The sequence below is a fragment of the Pelodiscus sinensis genome, chromosome 1 (genome assembly GCF_052426305.1).
Source record: "Pelodiscus sinensis isolate ZL-2025 chromosome 1, ASM5242630v1, whole genome shotgun sequence".
Taxonomy (NCBI): Eukaryota; Metazoa; Chordata; order Testudines; family Trionychidae; genus Pelodiscus; species Pelodiscus sinensis.
This window is the reverse complement of record NC_143052.1, coordinates 49227678-49250000: the sequence shown is the minus strand read 5'-3', so window position 1 is coordinate 49250000 and position 22323 is coordinate 49227678. Positions and strand designations below refer to the sequence as shown.

General features: G+C 39.6%; 1 protein-coding gene across 10 annotated transcripts in view; it reads left to right on the top strand.

Moving 5' to 3' along the window:
- FOXP2 (forkhead box P2) overlaps window positions 1-22323 on the top strand; it is a 671944-nt gene that overhangs the window by 589123 nt on the left and 60498 nt on the right. For 7 of the 10 annotated variants that reach the window (XM_006122527.5, XM_006122523.5, XM_014573349.4 and 4 more), the window contains 4 exons: window positions 4879-5016; window positions 6181-6390; window positions 7877-8033; window positions 20278-20491. In XM_006122527.5, the coding sequence (XP_006122589.1) occupies window positions 4879-5016; window positions 6181-6390; window positions 7877-8033; window positions 20278-20491 (719 nt within the window). The remainder of the gene's footprint in view (window positions 1-4878; window positions 5017-6180; window positions 6391-7876; window positions 8034-20277; window positions 20492-22323) is intronic. The other 3 variants (XM_075929528.2, XM_006122525.5, XM_014573351.4) reach the window with 2 other exon arrangements.

Here is a 22323-nt window from a genome sequence, read left to right as displayed (position 1 = left end):
CAGAAAAGGGCAACAAAAATGATTAGGGGTTTGGAACAGGTGCCATATGAAGAGAGATTAAAAGGCTGGGACATTACAGCTTAGAAAAGAGGAAACTGAGGGGGGATGTGATAGAGGTCTATAAAATCATAAGGGATGTGGAGAAAGTGAATAAGGGAAGTTACTTACTTGTACCTATAATATAAGAACTAGGGATCAAAAACAAAATTAATATGTAGTAGGTTTAAAATAAACAAAAGCAAGTATTCCTTCATGCAGCACACAGTCAACCTGTGGAACTCCTTGCCAGAGGATGTTGTGAAGGCTAGGACTTTAACAGGGTTCAAAAAAGAGCTAGATAAATTCAGGGAGCTTAGGTTCATCAATGGCTATTAGTCAGGATGGGTAGAAATGGTGTCCCTAGCCTCTGTTTGTCAGAAGCTGGGAATGGGTGGTGAGGTGGGATTGTTTGATGGTTACCTATTCTGTTCATTCTCTCTGGGGACACCTAGCAATGGCCACTGTCAGAAGACAGTATATTGGGCTAGCTGGACCTTTGGTCTGACCCAGTATAGCTGTATGTTCTTATAAAGCTCAATAAACTCAAAATGGAGCTCTATGCAACCAACAAATTACATGGTCTTCGGGGGCATAATATACCCAAAAGTTAGGTATGGTTCATGTGCAGACTGCAGAGTACTCACCTATTTAGGAGACAGATCAGTCCATTGACCAAGGGGGAAAAGTCAACTTCATGATGGGTAGCTGTAGAGATCACTACATATATGCAATTCCTCATTCTGGGGTTTATCCTCTTTTCATTGCTTGGGTTTTCAGGTATCCTATGTTGCCATTGTGTAATCAATTTGAGAGCAGGATATGGTATTGTGGTACTTAGTGAACACGTTCTCACTTGTAATTTGGGAGAAACAGACATCCTTAAATTGGGAGAAGGGAATTTGGAGCCACTATCGTCCTCAATCATTGTTTCATGGAAAGTGGGGAAAGTAGGCTCCCTCCCTCAAATACCACTAGGAGAAGGGGAATCTTATGATTTTATGGGTTGCAACACCTCTATTTGGCTGACACCCTTCGGACCATCAGCAAGGAAATAAAATGTTGCAGCCAAATATGCCTGCTTGCTTTTAATTCCTCACGCAAGTTAGAATCTGCATACTATGGGAAGACAATGGCAGAAACACTCAGAGTATCCCACCCATCATTCTCATGATCATAGTAGCTGTATACGGCAAGACAACAGATAAGTATATGAAATCAAACTCCATTGAAATAGGCTAAGTCTAAGCAGTCATGTAAGGGTTTCATTATTGAGTCCAATCTGAGCAGCAGTAACTTCTGCAACCACAGAGTCCAAAGTTTGATAGTTCTCTGTGGTAATAGAGACAATTTTGGAAAGAACAGAACACATGGAAATTATTTGGTGTACTGAAACCTCCTCTTAATACATATAACTCAGAAACCTGGAGGGGACCCTATGTAACAAACAATGGCTGTAAACTAGATATGATATGTTTCATGTTGCCTTTTTTAAATTGCTTATGGCATTTTGTGTTTGAGGTATGTGAGCAGTGACTTGGTTGTATCTAGAACTGTTTCTATGAATAATGCTAAATTTTGCCTCAATTTAATTTTAAAGAACTACAGATACGGAAAATAAATAAACATACATACAATTGTATGCTAGTTTTCTAACCATTTTTTAAATCAAATAGTGCAGTACTCCATGCCTCCAAAAGCAGTAAAAGTGTAAGCCTGTGGTTCATTGAAGACAATTTTTGCCAGTTTCTTTGCATCTGTATTTTTATTCAGTACATTGTAAAAGAGGTAAATTAGATTGTACATTTCTAATGATAAAGTTGAAAAACAGTGACGAGTATTGGAATGGGAGAGCTGTCCTGAAGGAATAATTAACAAGGAAAGTTCAGTTAGCTATCGACTGAACAAACAAGTACAACCATAACAGGACATATACTGTATAGTTCACAAGCAAACGGAAATGTGAATTGTGAACTGACAGTTCTATATTTCATAATACATCTATCTCCCAAAATGCTTCTGCTTCATATTATGGACCAGTAATCACTTCCATTGAAGTTAATAGCACTGTGTGATTTACACTACTTCAGAATCTGGGCCAATATATATTGGTACAAGTGACTATGTACAGGGTATGAAAGGATAGTAAGAAATATAACACAGAAGGAACACAAGTGTGGCAAAGGCTATTCCATGTGATGTAGCTTATAGGTAATATATTAATGGATAGAGAAACTCCCCCAAGGTTTAAAGGTTAATTTAAGGGATTTATTGTTAGGGCACGTCTACACAGCAGGGCTAAACTCAAAATAAGCTACAGAACTTGAGGTACGCTAATTGTGCAGCTTAAGTCGAAATAACTTATTTCAACTCTCAGCACTGTCTACAAAGCAGTTATTTTGAAATAGAATACTCTTCCTCTGACTTCCCTTACTCCTCATGAAATGAGGCTTGCAGAAGTCGGAGTAAGAAGCCCATTACTTCAAATTTATTTAGAAATAATGGGCTTGCTGTGTAGACACACACTACATTATTTTGGAATAACTGACATTTCTCTGAAACAACGCTGCTGTTAACGCATAGCCCTAGATGGCAGCACTGAAGCAAAACTCTTGAAAGAAGACAAATTCAGACCTTGTGTAAATAGCAAAAACTCCTATCAACCCAGGGTTGAATTTGTCCATCTGACCAACTTTGTGAAACTGGTTTGTCTTGTGTCTGTGACTTTATACAATGCTGTAAACAGATCCATCATTTTCAAACATGACAACACTTCTAAGCATCACTAAGGGTACATCTAGACTACATGCCTCTGTCATCAGAGGCATGTAGATTAGGCTACCAGGCATAGGAAAATGAAGCGGCGATTTAAATAATCGCCGCTTCATTCAAATTTACATGGCTGCCGCGCTGAGCCGACAAACAGCTGATCAGCTGTTTGTCGGCTCAGCGCGGTAGTCTAGACGCGCGGGTGTCGACATCAAAGGCATTTGTCGACCACCCAGGTATACCTCATCCCAGGAGGCATACCTGGGTGGTCGACAAATGCCTTTGATGTCGACACCCGCGCGTCCAGACTACCGCGCTGAGCTGACAAACAGCTGATCAGCTGTTTGTCGGCTCAGTGCGGCAGCCATGTAAATTTAAATGAAGCGGCGATTATTTAAATCGCTGCTTCATTTTCCTATGCCTGGTAGCCTAATCTACATGCCTCTGGCGACAGAGGCATGTAGTCTAGACGTACCCTAAGTTACTTATTGTAAATAGATTCTGTTTGTCTCTGATACTTCTTTATTGTACAGTAAGCATTTCTGAAATATTTGTATTAGACTAATTTAACCAGAGTCTCTACACAAGAATATTAGACATTTTTATTATTGTGGTCATTTTTACAATCATATAGTAATACATGTATGTGCAAATTCTGTATGTTGCATTACTATAGTTTATGAGGTGTGACATTCAACATGTTAAGATCAAAGTTTACGTGATGGTAAATGTGAACAAATTATGTTTTGTTGACTATTAGGGGAACTATGGTGATTTTATTATATTTTCTTATAAATTCAAAGTTCACAACATAATATTGATCCATTTTCTAGTCTGGTTTGTACATAGTCTTTATCTTCCTCATAATGGATCATTTTAACAGATATTTTAGAAAAATTTTCATAATTAAGAAACATTTTAGATTAATTTTATTAATAATAATAACAATCTTTTTCTGCTTTGCAAAGTATTGCAATGTGTGTCAGCGAGAGAGAGAAGAGCACATATGGCAAAACAATATTTGTATTAATGGTTGCTTTTATTTCTAGTAAAAGTGATTTTTTTCTAGAAAAGAAAGTGATTGCCTTTTCAAAGGTTGCAAACTTGACACAGTGACAAGCTATTTGATTATGTACTGGCTAGTTCAAGAAACACCTTCAGACTGTGCATATACAGCAGAAACTGAGCATATATCTCAGGCTCTTACACAAGATTTTTCTCTCACACAAATGCACCCCCTTGCTGCCTGCTTCTCTCTGTGACACACGCATAAGCATTCTCTCATTCACTCTCACTGCACAGCACCCAAAAAAGAAAGTAATAACTACAAAAGAATCTTGAAGATAAACATTCTCCAAGTGTTTAATGAACAAACTTTCAGTTGGCTTATGTGAAGATTTCTAAGCTTTTGGTTATAAGTCAGGAAATAAGGGGAAAAATACAGTTTGTCCTGAGAGGCCAGGGTTCTAAATGCCCCTTGTTTCATTAGATATATCCGTGCTGTTCTTTTTCTGGTACAAGTCAACACTTACTAAAAGAACAAACCTAACAAGAAAGGGGTTTTTTATATTTAAAATAAAGCATTTTTGTACATATGCTTTGCTAGTCTAGATGTCTGTATTGTGTAAGATGTATCTGTATTGCTTTCAGATGCTTAATTTTTTATGTTTATTTTAGTCCTATCTTTTGAAACAGTCTCAGTAGGTTTTTCTGTGGGTAACATTATGACATTTGATAAGATGATTGATTATGAAGTGTTGAGAGCCGTACCATGTGATCATTTATTTTTAAATACACATTTATGCTAGCCAATGTTTAAATCTCTTGCAGTAATACATAAGAGATGTGAAACATAAACCTTGAGTCTGATCAAATCTGATGCCTCTGGAAATAGAGTTCCACAGAACTGTGGTCTTAAAATAACAGATTTTTGCTGAGACTGGAACTTTACAGTGATAAATATTATATAAAAATTATGGTCCATCTTTGGTACAAAATAAAAAAGAAGACATACAGCTGTGATGCAGAGGAGCTAAATGTCTTTGATGATGATATCTTTCTTTCTCTGTGCAGGTGCCTGTGTCAGTGGCCATGATGACTCCCCAGGTGATCACCCCTCAGCAAATGCAGCAGATTCTCCAGCAGCAAGTGTTGTCTCCACAGCAGCTTCAAGCACTTCTTCAGCAGCAGCAAGCAGTTATGTTACAGCAGGTAATGTGGGTTACCTGCTTCGGACTGTTACCATAACCCAAGGAATTTTCTTAGGTATTAACGATGCTTGCATAGGTTTGCTTTTCTGGTATTTCATATTTTTTTGCTAAAAAAAATGTTAAAATGAGTACATAAGTTCCTAGTCTTCAGATTTCTTTCTGTGACTGCAAAAACGTATCAATCTACAGGCAAATTTGAAACATTAAATACTGTGTATAAAATAACAGCAATGGCAGATGCATTATGAACACTGAGCAAATCAGTATTTAAATTTTCAAGTGCTTAAGCACTTTTGAATTGTAGACTTGCCAAAGGAAGTGTAAACAGACTTGCAGATAATTGTTTCTTTAAAATTCATAACACTTTAGTACTCCCTTTAGTCATATAAGTGGAATGCGGTTATGAAATTTGAACTTAGCAGCTTGTTTCATTAAAGGTGAAACTAATTCCGTTGTTTGTTTATTTTCCTTCCAAAAATTTGTTCCAATAGAAAGATTAGACAGAGGAGGTATGATTGCATTTCCCTTAACACAAAACCTAGCAGACAAACCAAGAATCGATGGAAACTCATTGTTACAATAAAGACAGCGTCAGTGCTCAGTACATCAATATAGCACAGAGTATAATTTCAACTATAATTTTGGGCGTGTACTTAATCATTCTAGAGAAAATAATGTGTCTGTTAATCTTATTTCTTTCATGTTTAAACACTTTGATATCTAGTCTCATGATCATTACAGGCAATTCACCTTCAATTGTAAATCTGGCATCCTGCTGCCCAGGCTGACAGATTAATTAACTTTTTTCTCTACGAAACAGACAATTTTGTTTGGTCTAACTGACTTCTTGTGAGTGGTAGAGTACTGCTTCTAATTGGCTATATGAAATATATGAGGAATTTAGGTGTAATAATCTGGGGAGTTAATTTGGCTCTGCCACATTCCCTTTAGGATACAGATTTTCTGTACCTTTTGTTTAGGATATTTTGGAATTTGCACTGAAAATTTTCAGAGCCGCCTTGGGAAAAAGTGTACATAGATCTGCCTCTTCGAATCAAACACTTTTTTTTGTGAGGTGAATCTTAATGGCTATGCTACCATATGCCAATGTAGATGAGTTTAGGAGATTTATAATACTTGAAACTTTTGCCTTTATTTATTAAAGTCAAAATGGTTTATTCAGCAACAACTACAAGAGTTTTACAAGAAACAGCAAGAGCAGTTACATCTTCAGCTTTTGCAGCAGCAACAACAGCAGCAGCAACAGCAACAACAGCAGCAGCAACAACAACAGCAGCAGCAGCAGCAACAGCAGCAGCAGCAGCAACAGCAACAGCAGCAGCAGCAGCAGCATCCAGGAAAGCAAGCAAAAGAGGTAAGATCTGTGAAACTCACCGATGCTTAATAGTTTTGGCTGGAGGAGAAGCAGAGAAGGAACAAGAATAATTTTAGCTCTTTTTTGATAATGAGGTCTTTCTATCCAAAATATTTTCTTGTATCTTTTTCCCTGAGATTTATAACATTGACAGCAGAACTCTCCCAACCACCCCCCTTTTTGGGATTTGAGGATTACCACCTAGTACTGCTGTCATCTACTGTTCACTAATGAATCACAGTGTGGAAAGAGCAAATGGAGTGGTGGACAAAGTACTGATTATCTTGCATTCACAGAGAATCTGTTTTGGTGAGGGCACCTTACTTTCCTCTGTGGCACAGCTCAGAGAGCATGCAAATTTAGCCCATTGTTTAAAAAAAAATAGTGGAGCACAGATTTCAAAGTCGCAGGCCCCTGATTAATGAACTGCTACCATAGGTTTGAAGTGGCGAGGAGAAAGTTACAGTTTGATGTGCTCATAAATCAACCTGACAAGCTGGCTTCTCAGGCCTAGCTTGCACTTGTCAGAAAACGGCATCAAATATAAACATAACACAAACAAAACATGTTGAAGTAGTTAAATTGATCAGCAGGTATCGTAGACGTTGTCTTCAAGCTGCCCATTATGCAAACGTACAGGAAACAGTTCTGACCTCCTGAGGCTTTGTTTCTGTTTGGATTTGTGAATAGAATTTCAGACAGCCATCAACTACGGAATAGAAATTGCTCCCTTATTTCTCCGGAGGCTCTGGGCAATCCACATGACTTGCTCCATTATGCAGTCTGTTTTCCAGTGAGTGCATCAGAAGTTTCTCTTTTCCCCAAACTAAAAAGGAAAGGTCTTCCACAGCAGCTTGTCTTTCTCTGACATGTGACTGCCTTCTTATACCCCCTGAGTCTAAAAAACTGCAGTTTGTCTTGTAATGCCTCACAAAATTGGAAGTTATACTTTTACTTATAATAGGACACTTCTTTGTCTTGAATGTGATACTGGTTTTAATATATTCCAACAAGAGAAGAGAGTGAGCTAACAGGCCAGTGAAATGAAGGCAACATCCCAGTTTGCTAATAGATCACTTGAGACCACATTCATGGGCCACTGCGGACCAAACTTATTCAGTCGGAAAAACTGAATGGAACAGTTGAATCACAAACTGTTACGCTTTTAGCATAGATATATTTGTTATCATCTGCCATGAGCTGGGTATTTTTTTTTATAACTGAACAGCTGTTACCTACTTTCCCTTGACCCTTTTCTGCAGCGTATTATTAATTGTATTTTGCTTTTCCCCCCCAACAACCTAGTAGTTTGGAATAAAAATAATGGGAAATTTCAAATGCTTCCCTTGTCAGAGTATTCTACAAATAACATTATTATTTAATAACTGAGATGAAAGGGGAAATGAGTCAAGTTTACAGATTCTTCTTGCAGCCTTCATTGCAGACTTTATTCTCTGCTGTGTTGTTTGTTGTTTTTCCCCCCTAGCAGCAGCAGTTGGCGGCCCAGCAGCTTGTCTTCCAGCAGCAGCTCCTCCAGATGCAACAACTCCAGCAGCAGCAACATCTGCTGAATCTTCAGCGTCAGGGACTCATTTCTATCCCACCTGGCCAGTCTGCTCTTCCTGTCCAGTCTCTGCCACAAGGTATAAAAACAGTATACGACGCCACTTATTCCTAATTCACAACTTTTTTTTAAATCATTCCATTTTGGCCTGAACTTCAGAAGTTTCCTTTTATGGCATTTAAGCCTCACTTTAATAATAAACTGTGATTTTTAATATTATTTCACTGCCTAGTTTTCTTGAGGCTGATAAATTTTACTACATGCTTTTTACTTGAGAAATCTGCTTTTTGAGTGATTTTCCTTAGGTATAAAATGCATATTTATTAGTCTTATGTGCTGAAAACAATTTCTAAGAGCAACACAATTCAAGCACCATTGATTTACACTGAAGAACTACAGAAAACTGATTTAGTGAGAGAGTAATCACTCCATTTAACATGAGTGAACAGATATAAGGGATAGTGGGGAATTGATATAAAAAAAAAGGCTGGTTCCAATCTTAAATTATTTTAAAGAAAAAATAGTAGTCTGTTTCATGTAATTAAAAATTGGTTTCATGCTAAATTCCTGGCTATTTGTTGTGATTTGTTAGAGAGGATCTTTATATTTCAGGATTCCTTTTTCGTCATCTTTAGAAAAACTTAAATACAACAATTTTGTTAGCAGGAAAATAATGTCACTAATGTAGAACTGGAAAACATTCTTTAACCCTTTGTCAGCGGGACCAATATTTTTCAATGCAAAATATTAATGGAAAATCTCCACCACTGTCACTAATACATTAATGATTCAGTATTTAGTTGTTTAAGAGAAAAAGGAGGGCTCAGATGCATGAAAGAGAAATTTATTTACAAATAAATACTGTGGGCTCTTTAGAAAGGAAGGCCAGAGATTTCACATGTTAAGAACTCTATTCCACCATTACCTTGTTAGCACATAATTTTAGTTTTTGCTGACATTGCAGAAGAGAAGTGAGTTAGAGCTCTCCTTCATGTAAATTATATATCATCGGCTTTTTAGAACACTGATCCTGCAATGAGTTCTGTGTGGGCTGTGTCCAAGTAGAACAGCCTGGGCAAATTATGGCCCGCAGCCAAAAAGCCACCAGATCCAGCCGGTGGGCACTGCAGAGGGAGCCCCAGGAAGACTCTCCACTTGCGTTGTCCCACCTTTACGCCACTCAGAAATGCGGCTGCTGAGTGGTTTCGCTTTAAAATCTGTGAGCCCAGAGTGGAGAGGGAAAGGCTTTAGGAACTGCTCCCTCCCCAAGCACAATCCCATTGGCCAGTTTTTTTACTAGAAATTGTCCCTTGGGATCTGTTGGTTTCAATAACAGGCAGCCAAGAAGCACCATGCTCCCTCTCCTCCAGGGCTTTTAGTTATTAACAGAGAACATGGCTGCAGCCTGTGTGGGTATTGGGCAGGCAAAGAGGCTGCTTCATGAAAGTTTTGGGATGCTGGCTAGTAAGTCTCCTGGCCAGAGCCTGCTGCTAGCACCCCAGTCCCTCCCTCCCCCAAACCACTGCCCCTCACTCCTGTCCCATACTCCACATACCCAAATTCTCTGCCCCCCCCTCTTGCACCCATATTCCCTCCCAAATATGGCATCCCAATACCCTGTCCCTGATCACAGTCCCCTCTTGTCCTAGCTCACAACCCAAACCTCTGCAGCTCAATCTCCTACATCCCCTCCTCGAACCCAATTCCCTGCCCTAGGTCACAATCCAACCCCCTGCACCCAATCCAGTGCCTCAGGTCACAACCACCTCCTTCACTCAAGTTCCTTCCCTTACTGCATGCTTTCTTCTGCACCTAATCTATATCCCAGACCCCGCACCTCCTCCATTAATATAATGGAAGTGTGGGCCTCCCCCCATCAAAAATTATTGCCCACCCGTGAAGTAGCCTGCTTGATTTATGCAAGATTCTATCCAGACATAAGGGATTATCCATAAGGTACAGATAGCAAGCCTGGAGACTCAGAAGTTAGGTGAGCACAGGAAGAGTATACTTCATATAGATAAAATGGGGCAAGAATAATGAAGGATAAGTGATAATCTACATATGTCCCAGCATTGCGTGCTGTCTCAGTTTTTTTGTGAATTTTGTGTTCTGGCCATTTGGCATTTTGGAATCATAGGGCTGGAAGAGACCTCACAAGGTCATCAAGTCCAATTCCCTGCTAACAGCAAGACCAATCCCAATTAAATCATCCCAGCCAGGGCTTTGTTAAGCCAGGACTTAAAAACCTCTAGGGATGGAGATTGCATCACCTTCCTAGGTAACCCATTCCAGTGCTTCACCACCCTCCTAGTGAAATAGTTTTCCCTAAAATTATTTTCTTAAAACTCCATGTCAGAGAGTGCTAACCTTGAGGAGGATCAGACACCAGCCTACCTATGACACCTCTGGTAAGGAGAATGAACCAATACTCCTGTGGATAGTTAATTTTCTAAGAAGTTGTCTAAGTAGTTGGATGGTAGTTAATTAGGTAAGGAGCACTTGAGCATAATAAAGGCTTGTGAGTGCTGAGTCAGGAAAGATCTTGGGGAGGGATTCTCTTTGGGGGTAGGGATGTTAAAATTAGATTAATCAACTAATTGAATAGTCGATGGAATTTCCATCGACTATTTGAGTAGTCAGTAAGGGCACTTCCATTTTGAAATGTAGCAGGAGCCTGCCTAGCCGTTGCTACATTTCAAAGGCAGAAGTGCCACGCGGCCACACGGCGAATCAGCTTTTATGCTAGCTCCCACCAGCCACTGCTTCCCCCCCACCTTGTTGCCTCTTTCCGATAGCAAGGGGGGCAGGAAGCGATTAGTCTACTAGTGTGTCGACTATCCAGTAAGGTTTTGCTTACTGGATAGTCGACTAGTTGATTAGTCACTTACATCCCTATTTGGGGGACCTAGTTAGGAAGCAGTATCTTCTTGGAGAGCAGAGGCTCATGGAGAGAAGGAATAGCACCAGAGAGAAAGTGTTCCCAGGCAAGGAACTGGAACAGCCCAGAAGACCAATCTGTGTGTGGAACATTTTGGAGAGTTCCCAGGGACTGGTCCAGCAAAGACTGATGTAGTTTCAGAGGGAAACTGGTATCCAGCTGAATGTCTAGCAGATGTGCACACTGTAGGGAGGGAGCTCAGCTTGAGTGTGCTCTGAGGTTAGAGGAGCAAGAAACAAGACTGATTAACGCAGGGGAACAGAGTATTGGCGTGTATAGGTGACTGATGCTTTTGTTTATATTTTCACATTATCCTTTTCTATTAAATAATATCATCTGAAAATGAGGGTTTTTTTTAGTATAGACAGGCTGGCCATCAGTTATTTCTACTCTAGGTGAGAGGAAACTGATGCAGCGCTGTGCCTGACTGCAGGGATACACCAGAGTAACTTCCATGGCATTATATCCAAGGTTGTGAAGACAAGTGATTAGATGTAAGGCCAGATATAAATCAGGGTGACCAGTTTACAAGAATTTGTGTCATTTTGAAATTTCTTATGAACCAGAATTTAAAAAACAATTGTTTCAGAAACATGAAAGGAGCCAGTTGACTGTGAGTCTTGAAGCCCTAGAGTCTCTGGAACTCAGTGTAGTCTGCATGGAAGGAATGTCACAGAGCTGCAGACCAGGCAGGGAAGCCTATCCTAAGATTTATAAGCTCCCTACTTAGCAGCAAGCCTCAATTTGAATCAGGACTCCCAAGGCTTCAGGGCTTCCTGCCAAAGAACTGAGAGTCTGGAATACCCGAGAATGCCTCCTCCAGGCATGTCTCCCAGGGCTTCCAGTTTCCCAGCTTCACAGTATGGAGCCTAGAAATTGCAGCATAGTGGAGTTTCCCCAGTACAGTAGACCCTCCAAGATGAGGTTCCTGACTCCAGAGCAAAACACATGGCAGGGCTGCATGATATCCCACCAAACAAACTGACAGTATTCCATTTGAACCTTGCCTGAGATTTGGTGAAATGTTTTTCAAATATATCTCATTTTTGTGAGAAGTTTTGGCAGTCAACAAATGGCATTTCCTGGTTAAGCCTTAATTACATAACATAAGAATGGCCATACTGGGTCAGACCAAAGGTCCATCCAGCCCCGTACCCTGTCTGCTGACAGTGGAGAATGCCAGGTGTTCCAGTGGGAGTGAATTGAACAGGTAATGATCAAGCCATCTCTCTCTCTCCTGCCATCCATCTCCACCCTCTGACAAACAGAGACTAGGGACACCATTCCTTACTCATGCTGGCTAATAGCCATTATGGACTTAACCTCCATGAATTTATCTAGTTCTCTTTTAAACCTGTTATAGTCCTAGTCTTCACAACCCCTACAGGCATGTAGTTCCACAGGCTGGCTGTGTGCTGTGTGAAGAAGTATGTGCTTTTATTTGTTTTAAACCTGCTGCCCATTAGTTTCATTTGGTAGCCTCTAGTTCTTAAATTATGGGAATAAACAAGTAAATAACTTTTCCTTATTCACTTTCTCCATACCACTCATGATTTTATATACCTCTATCATATCCCCCCTCAGTCTTCTCTTTTCCAAGCTGAAAAGTCCCAATCTTTTTAATCTCTCCTCATATGGGACCCGTTCCAAACCCTAATTATTTTAGTTGCCCTTCTCTGAAACTTTTCTAATGCTAGTATATCTTTTTTGAGATGAGGAGACCACATCTGTATGCATATTCTGTACATATATTCTCCGTCTTATTCTCTATCCCTTTTTTAATAATTCCTAACATCCTGTTTGCTTTTTTGACTGTAGCTGTACACTGTGTGGATGTCTTCAGGGAACAATTCACAATGGTTCCAAGATCTTTTTCCTGATTAGTTGTAGCTAAATTAGCCCCCATCATATTATATGTATATTTGGGTTATTTTTTTCCAATGTGCATTACTTTACATTTATCCACATTAAATTTCATTTGCCATTTTGTTGCCCAGTCACTTAGTTTGGTGAAGTGAAATGTTTACTTACTACATTACTTACTTACCTATAACATAAGAAATAAGTGTCACCAAGCGAAATTAATAAGCCGCAGGTTTCAAACAAACAAAAGGAAGTACTTCTTCACACAACACACAGTCAACCTGTGGAACCTCCTTGCCAGAGGATGTTGAGAAGGCCAAGACTTTGACAGGGTTCAAAAAAGAGCTAGATAAATTCATGGAGGATAGGTCCATCAATGACTATTAGCCATGCCCCACCCGCATGCCACTCAGAAACACAGCTGCTGTGTCCCTCACCTCTGTTTGTCAAAAGCTGAGAATGGGCACTTGATGATTACCTGATCTGTTCTCCGTTTGGGGCACCATTGTTGGAAGGCAGAATTCTGGGCTAGATGGCCCTTTGGTCTGACCCGGTATGGCTGTTCTTATGCATTCCTTTCTTATGCCATATGTTTCCTTTAGATTTCCAACCTTGAGCAATCCCCCTAAATTTCCCTCAGAACTCATACTTAATAACATTTATAGTCATTTATCTGGCACAATAGTCAATTTTACATGTGTAATAGAAAAACAAACATAAAATAGTCTTCTCCTTTGGAGATGTTTTTATATTTAATAGTTGTTTTAGCAGATCTATTAAATTATACTTTAATTCCTAATTCCCCCTGAGTGTGGCTTCCTAGAAGGATTAGCTTTAACTGAACTAACAAAGAAGAAAACTATTAAAGAGTTAAAATATTAGAGGGAAATGTATGCATTTAAAATATTTCTGTAATTTCCATGGGAATTTGCATATCTTCTTCCAATCTCACTATCGAAAGCTCCGCTGCTTTTTCGGCAAACCTCCCCCCTTGTTGAAAAGCCTCTTTTCCTCAAAAAATGAGGTTTATGTGGCTTTTTGACAAAGGGGGGGTTCGCTGAAAAAGCTGAGTCTAAACTACTTTCACTTTCAAAAGCTCTGCTTTCGAAGGTGAGATTGGAAGAAGATATGCAAATTCCCGTGGAATTTGCATATCCTCTTTTGAGTCTTCCCATAGTCTAGACATAGCCTCAATCTCATGAGCCACTTTGGTTTCCATCTGTTCTCTGCTTTTGCATCAGAACTGATACCGGTCAAGGACCCTTCTTTTTACTTTTAGCTCTGCTATCCATTTTCTAGGATGTGGTGCAGAAAAAGGATGGAGAAAGTTAATGCAGAAATATATTTTCATACAGAAAATGAGGAAACTGGTTTAAAAATTACACGAGATTTCGGTAGGCAGAGAGGGACAGGGAACAGGCAGAGTCTTGGTTCTGTGCACACCTCCAAAGTACTGGCCAGCAGAGTAGAAGCTAGAAAGGATGGAAAGGAGGAGTCTGCCCATTGTAATGGGGTGTAGCAGATTCCATTCTCTTTGGAGTGAAGAATGAAGAAGATTTGGAATTGTGACTCTTAGTCCTTATACTTTCTCTGGACTTCTCTTGAGACAGTACAGCCATGTACTGCTCCTGATCCAAGGATGTCCTTAAAAAACAGCCTAAGTCAAGTAAAGAAATAAAAAATAATCAATTGTCAGTCAGATGAGAGAGGCCCACATAGCACTCACCCATATAAAACATACTCATACTATCATGTTGAACCTGGGAGTCCTTCATGCTCCCAGTTAGTAAATATGGAAAGCGCATCAGTCTTCTTGCTCATTCTGTTTATGGAAACGATGATGTTCACACTTAAAGTTGTATGCTGGGACAGAGTGAAATGCAGCACTAAAACTGCATGGATGAGAGAGAATATATGTGCAGTGCAGCAGAAAGACATTTTATACTTCAAATGAACTACCTTTGATACAGGAAGGACTCTATCCTTTATACAAAAGGGAATCATCAGTTACTTTATTTGAAATTCCAGATGCCATAGAATCATAGTACTAGAAGTAGCCTTGAGAGGTCAAGTCCAGTCCCCTACACTCATGGCAGGACCGTGCACCATCTAGAGCAAGGGTGGGGAATTCTTTTGGGTCCGGGTCCGCTGACCCACGGAAAAATCAGTCTGGACCAGGCTAGCAGTTTTTGTTCACTCCAGCCCCAAGGGAGGATTGGGGGAGGGGGCTGGTGTGCCAGAGCAGGCTCCCCAATGTTAAGGGGGAGCCCTAGGCCTCAGGGCCAGATCTAGGCAAGCCTTAGGTTTCCCACCCCAATCTAGTGGACCCCTGACAGGTGTTTGTCAATTTGTTCTTAAAAATCTCCAATAGTAGATATTCCACAACCTCCCTGACAATTAGGAAGTTTTTCCTAATGTACAACCCTAAACCTCCCATGCTGCAGTTTTAAGCCCATTACTTCTTGTCCAGAGGTTAAGGAGACTATTTTTTCTCCCTGTTTCTTGTAACAAATTATAGGTACTTGAAAGCTGTTATCGTGCCCCCTTTCAGTCTTCTCCTTTCCAGACCAAACAAACCTAATTCTTTCAATCTATTCTCAAAGGTCATATTTTCTAATCCTTTAATCATTTCTTGTTGCTCTTCTCTGCACTTTTTCCAGTCTGTCCATATTGGTCCTGAACTATGGTGTCCAGCACTGGACACACTACTCCAGTTGAGACCTGCAGAACCCCAATCGTTATATCCTTCCAACATGAATGTTAACCATTGATAACTACTCTCTGCGAATGGTTATCCAACCAGTTATGCACCCACCTTATAATAGCTCCATCTAGGTTATTTTCCCTACTTTGTTAGTGAGACAATCATGAATGACTGTATCAAATGCCTTACTAAAATCTAGATATATGATATCTTCCACTTCTCCCTCATTCACAAGGCTCCTTATCCTATCAAAGATAGATATCAGGTTGGTTTGACATGATTTGATCTTGACCAGTCCATGCTCACTGTTATGTATTTATTATCTTTCCAGATGTTTGCAAATTGATTCCTTAGTTATTTGCACCATTATCTTTCTGGGCAAGGGGGCCGACAGACTTTCCAGACTTCTGGGCCAGGTGGGAGGGAGGCAGCCCCATGCTCCCACAAGAAGTGGGGCCTCAGGAAGAAAGGGCCGGGGCTTGCTCCTCCCTGCCAGCCCTGCAGCACTGCCCAGAACACACCACATGGAGCATCAATGGCAATTTAAAGGGCTGGGTCTCTGGCCACCACCACTGTTGCTATAGCTTTAAATGTGCTATAGCTGCTTGCACATATAAACAACAATAAACGAAATGTCTCATGAGCCACACATAAAACCACAACGGGCAACATGCAGCTCTGAGCCGCAGGTTGCCCACCACTACTCTAGCTATTTTGAGCTTGTTTTGTGCCTTGTCCTGTCTAATGTTGCCCCTATATACTTGTGTTATTTTTTTTATATTCATCCTTTGTAATTTGACCTTGTTTAGTCTTTTTTGTAGGACTCCTTTTTGATTTTTAGATCTTCTGGAGCTCCTGGTTAAGCCAAGGTGATCTCCTGCCATATTTCATATCTTTCCTATGCAATGGAATAGTTTTCTCTTGTACCCTTCATGTTTTCTTGAAAAACTGCCAACACTCTTCAATTGTTTTTTCTCTTACACTTGCTTTCTATGGGATATTATCTACCAACTCCCTGAGTTTTATAAAGTCTGCCTTCTTGAAATCCATTGTCTTTATTTTGGTCTTCTCCCTTCTACTAAGAATCATGAACTCCATCATTTCATAATCTTTTTCACCCCAGCTGCTTTCCACTTTCAAATTCCCAACCAGATTCTCCCTATTTGTCCAAATCAAATCTAGACCAGCCACCCTCCTAGTAGCTTTCTCCAAATAAAAAATTGTTGTCAATATATTCTGAGAAATTATTGGATAATCTTTGCCCTGCTGTGTTATTTTCCCAGTAGTCGTCTGAGTAGTTCAAGTCCCCCATCATCACCAAGTCCTGTGGTCTGGATAATTGTATTGGGTTTTTTTCAAGGTACATTCACCTCTTCTTCCTGTTTAGATGGTCTGTAGTAGGGCCCTAACATGACATCCCCTGCTTTTTACCCCCTTTTATCCTTACACAGGGGCTCTCAACTAATCTGTCTCCTATTTCCATTTCAACCCCAGTCTAAGTGTGTACATTTTAATATATAAACACAATCACAGGGACAGAAAGAAGGGGATGGGGAAGGGAATAAGAAGGGAAGGGAAAATTTATGTAAACTCTCCTCAAAATACCGAGCATTCTTTTGGGCCTGGTACAGTATTAAGTGACCTTATGCCCTATTAACTTCCTCACTTTCACACTTTTATTCTTTCTTATTTTAACATAAATGGTGCTGTGAAAAGGCCAGTGCAAATAGGAAGCTGAAGGACATGTTGCTTAAAATACCCAGAACCAGAACTTACTTTCTGATACCCCAAAAATCCAAGCAGACCCAAAAATTATTGAAAATGTAGATAACAACACTGTAGTTATAAAGCAGGGAGTGTGGGGCAGGAAGGTGACTGACCATTGGATACCTAGGAGAGTGTTAAATAAAGTATGGCACACAAAAGCGAGGCCATTCACTTGATGTCCACACCCCTCCCCCCCACACTCTCCACTTATTGGTCAATAAGTGGCAGAAAGGCTTGGGATCAGAGAGTGGCAACAGGAAGAAGAAAATGTCCCTGCACAGCCAATTATATATCCTCCCCTGGGGACCAAGGAAAGGTCCTCCACCTGCTGGTCCTATCAAATTTCCTTGTGACTGAGAATGGGGAAGACATTTTCATTCTAATTGCTTCAAAGTATGTTTTGTTCTTGAAACACCAATAAAAATGGGGAATTATTTCACTGACAGAAAGTTACCGATGGAAGAGAAAAGGAAATGTTTATCATTTTTCTCCCATTTCCAAACTGATTCCATTACTATTTGATGTGATCTGTGATCATCATACTAATGAATGACTCCTTTTTACAATAATTACATGAATTATTTGCAGAGTTGCTACAAACTATGTAGGAATTACTTAACTTATATAAACTATGTAGGAATTACTTAACTTCATTCAAAAGAGTTACAACTATTGCCACCATTGTTGTCTTCAGTTACTTTGATTCAGTAAGAATAGTAAAGCTATACATACCATATAAATTCCAATATTTGAGGCATATATCCAAATCAACTTATTCTGTCACTTCGTAATTAACCCAGGACACAACTGTATGTTAGTATGTAAGATAAAGAAGGAGTAAATATAGCAATTATCATACAGAATAATGAAATAAAAATTAAGATAACTTCCATCCTGTTGATTTTCTGGCTACCTGTACAGCAAGATATTTCTGTAAATGATTAGCAAAGTGCGCAGTCTGGTTTTCATGGCTTTTACATGCTTCCTAATAAGATAGTTGTTGACAGATTTTGAGGAACTTTATTTTTCAGTGAGTTTTAAATTGCACCTATTTTTAGCAATGTGAACTCGTACATTCAGGATAAAATATTAGCTAGCAAAGATCAGACTTGCCAAAAAGTCAATGAAAAACCTCTCTTTAACTCCTGAAAAAGATTCTCAATCACCCATTAAAGCCACCAGTTCAATCAAAGCCTAAACGAATAGGTGAACCTTTCATCATTCTCTGAAGGTCAGTAAACTGAGCTTTGTCAGAACATTAGGGGAGAAGCTAAATCCAGAGTCAAAGGCCATCCACTGAGAACACCTTTCCCTTCCACCATGCAACTCTAGTTACTCTGAGCAAGAGTGTTTTAGTTGATTTCAGTTGAAATTGTACATAAAAGAGTGGTAGTTATGACAGCCATGACCCAAACCAAGCCAGACTGTATAGATCAAATCCATCTGTTCAGCTGCATGGAAAAACAAATACCCAGAAATAAATTGGTAGCCAGTGCAATCTACAAAGCATGGGTGTGATAACAGTGCAGCATTAAAATCTCTCTTAAGTTAGTGGGCTTTCTCATTCTGCTCTATGTATGTTTAAGTGGTCTTCAAAAGTAATACATTGAGGTAATTCTTTCTGGTGATGACAAAATCAACAGCTAACTGGTGCAAAGTCTGAGAAGAAAGGCCCCAACCTAAGTAAGATGCAGAATAGCTGGGGCAGGGGAAAGTGCTCATATTTTGATTTTACCCATATTTTCAGTCCTTCCCTGCAAACCAACAACAAATTGTGATGGAATCTTCTGTACTTTCTTCTAAAATGTATGAGTGAAGGACAATACTTGACAACACTTCCTTTTAATTTTTATGGTTCAAACACAGACACTAGTCACATAGTCCTGACCACAAATATATAAATGCAACATATAAGGGATTGTGGTCCTTCTCCCAGGCTCTATCCCTGCTATGCCCAACTTGGTTCACAACTGGCAGAACAGGGCAAGGATGACTTTAATCCCCCTTTACAGCTCCAGTAATGGGATTAATCAGGTACAAGACACTCCAAGTCATCTATTAGAAAAGCCTCAAGATTTTCTGAATAATGCCCGTGGATCCATGAGAGCCTGGTGAAGTTGAGGCATAGGGCTACACCTTTCACCTGATCGGGCCCTTCAGTCTCCTTCCCATAACAGAGTAGGGAGAAAGGGTAGCAAAGAAACTGCAGTGATGACACTACTTTTCTTGGGGATTCATCCCTGCAGAATGAATCTTCAAGAGATCAGTTCTGTTGCCCTTTTGGCTGATTCAGGGGATAGAGCAACTGGCCCTGTGTTGTTCGTTAGAGTAGTTACTCATCGAAATAATTGTTTTTTGTCCATTTAAACTACATTTTAAACTGGGTAAATTTTGGCAATTAGAAGTGCTAATTAATTAGTGGATGAAACTATTTAAGTTTGTCTTCATTGACTGAAGTTTGTGGGTCAAATTCTTCCCTGTCTTTAAACCTGTTGAAATTTCATTGATTTCAGTTTGGTCCCGTCCGTTTTATTTGGTTTTCGTTTTAAAAGTGTATTAATGCTTCACTCCTTAGTGTGATCGAATATATATATTTTTTCTATTTCCATTACATTGTTGATTAAGCAGTAGTTCTGAAGAACTGAATGAACTTTGGATCCACTGAGTCATGTCTGTGTATCAAGAAATTGATTCTACAGACAATGAATATCTCCTTTAAAACTTCCTTTAATCGTTGTTTTTTTCAAACGGGAGCCTCCAGTTGGTCTTTGTAGTTTGCCCTCTTTGATCCTTGAACAAGTGTTTTAAGAAGAAGCATAAAATTATTAAAATTGGTGACCTTTTTTTAATTGACTGTTTGTAGCACAAGAGAAAAGCAGCTAAATTAATTGGATGGCAATGCAGAAAAAATGAAATTTTTACTACACGTCGATTGTGCTGGAAAAACAGCATCACCTTTATTGTTGGCATTAATCCATTAATAACACTGAGCTCATTATATGAAACGCTTACTTTGTTATATTAGTGGGGCTCTCTTTCATTTTATAGCTGGCTTAAGTCCTGCTGAGATTCAGCAGTTATGGAAAGAAGTGACTGGAGTTCACAGTATGGAAGACAATGGCATTAAACATGGAGGGCTAGACCTCTCTACTAACAATTCCTCCTCTACTACCTCCTCCACCACTTCCAAAGCATCACCACCAATAACTCATCATTCCATAGTGAATGGACAGTCTTCAGTTCTAAATGCAAGGCGAGACAGGTAATTCTGATGAGATTCCTACTGTGTTATCATCTGACATAAAACTTTGCTTTTGTTACACTTTTGATCATACAATAAAGACAGACATCATTATTTCTCATCATGACTTGTATTATTTGAAATCGCAAGTGTCTTCACTACAAAATCAGAAAAAATACAGAACATTGAAGGTTGATTAAATAATCATAATTTTTCAAATATGTTTAATAACATAGCATATTTTTTACAAAACACCTCTAATTTTGCAAGTGCCACTTTTAGTACCCTAATAACGTGACTTCATTTTTACACCTATAGTGAACTTTTGTTACTATAGGTTGAACCTCTCTAGTTTGGCACTCTTGGGAAATGACCAGTGCCAAACTAGTGAATTTGCCGAACCACATGAGGTCAATATTGTCTAGCAGCATTACCAACACTTCCACTGCTTACTGGGCTCTGAGAAGACATGTAGAGGTAAATTAGACCTAAATAATAGCCTAGAACATTTGAGACTCAAGACTGGTGGCTATAAACAAACCTTGTGGGACCATGGAAAACTTGGCCACAAGTAGACATCCGGCTAATTAAAATCACGCTGGACCACAAATATTATGGACCAGAAAGTGCTGGACTAGAGAAGATCAGCCTCTACTGGTGACAGTTAGACATGCAACCAATAACTTGTGTGTGCTGGCTGATACTTGTAGATGGAGATTTATAGATGCTTTGTGGGCAAACAACTACATTGTCTAGCTAAGCTGAAAGAAGGAGAGGAGACATTTGATAATGGGCTTAATCAGGTCACAGCTTTATTACTAGAAGTCTTGAACTACCTGGCAGATAACAGTGTACATTACAGATAACCCTATATTTATTACATAATTACCCAGGATGCTTCTACCAGCTCCCTCTCTTTTCCCATGCCAGTCCCTCCAGCAAATCTACTGGCAGGACCTTACCATCTTCACCTCATATAGGAGGGTTTAGGTGTGCTATAAGAATGAGGGGGAGATTAGCTCTATGCCACACCAATCATAGGAGTCTCCAACCACCCCCTGTTCATTCCTTTTATAAACACTTTTTAAAAGTCCTTTTACAAGCCATTTATCCAGTCACTATAAACCTTTCCCATGGAATGCCTGCACTGGACATCTGCCCTACACTTACATAAAAAGTCATAATATATGGCTTACCACTCTTCCTGACAAGCATAAAAAAGAGCCCTTTCTGAACTCTGCACTGGGGAAGGCAAATAAACCCCAACTTTACCCAAGCCAATATGATGGTAAGGGAAAAATTCCTTCCCACCTCTCTAAAAAGGGGGCAGCTAGCGTAGTGCCTACAGAAGGTCTTGACCAAACTTGAAATTTTACAACTTAACAGGGAGGTATGGTGGGTCCTGTTTTACCCCCTTTTAAAACCTTGCATTCCCAGGGGATGAGTCAGTGACCGATGCCACCCCCTTTAGAAGCAGTTTTCATCTCCTCTCCCACTGCCATAAAACACTCTTCCTTTAACTTGGCCAGCCAGCAGAAACACCCTGCTGGAGATTTCAGGGAGGCCACTTTCTGATTTAGAAGCCATGTTGAGGCCCACAGTATTAAATTGGTCTCCTCACAGAAAGTATAAGCAGGATATCTAACAGACTGAAGATATAATTCACCTTAGAGAATCCATACACACTATTGCATAATTACATTTGTGCTGTTGTAAAAAAATTATCTTGATAATTTCGAGCAAAGAGCTAGAGAAGATATAACAGGAAAGGCCAAATTTTGTCTTTATGTTCATAGAAGCAATTCCATTGATTTAATTCATTAGAGTCATTCCAGTAGTTACTGTACACATTG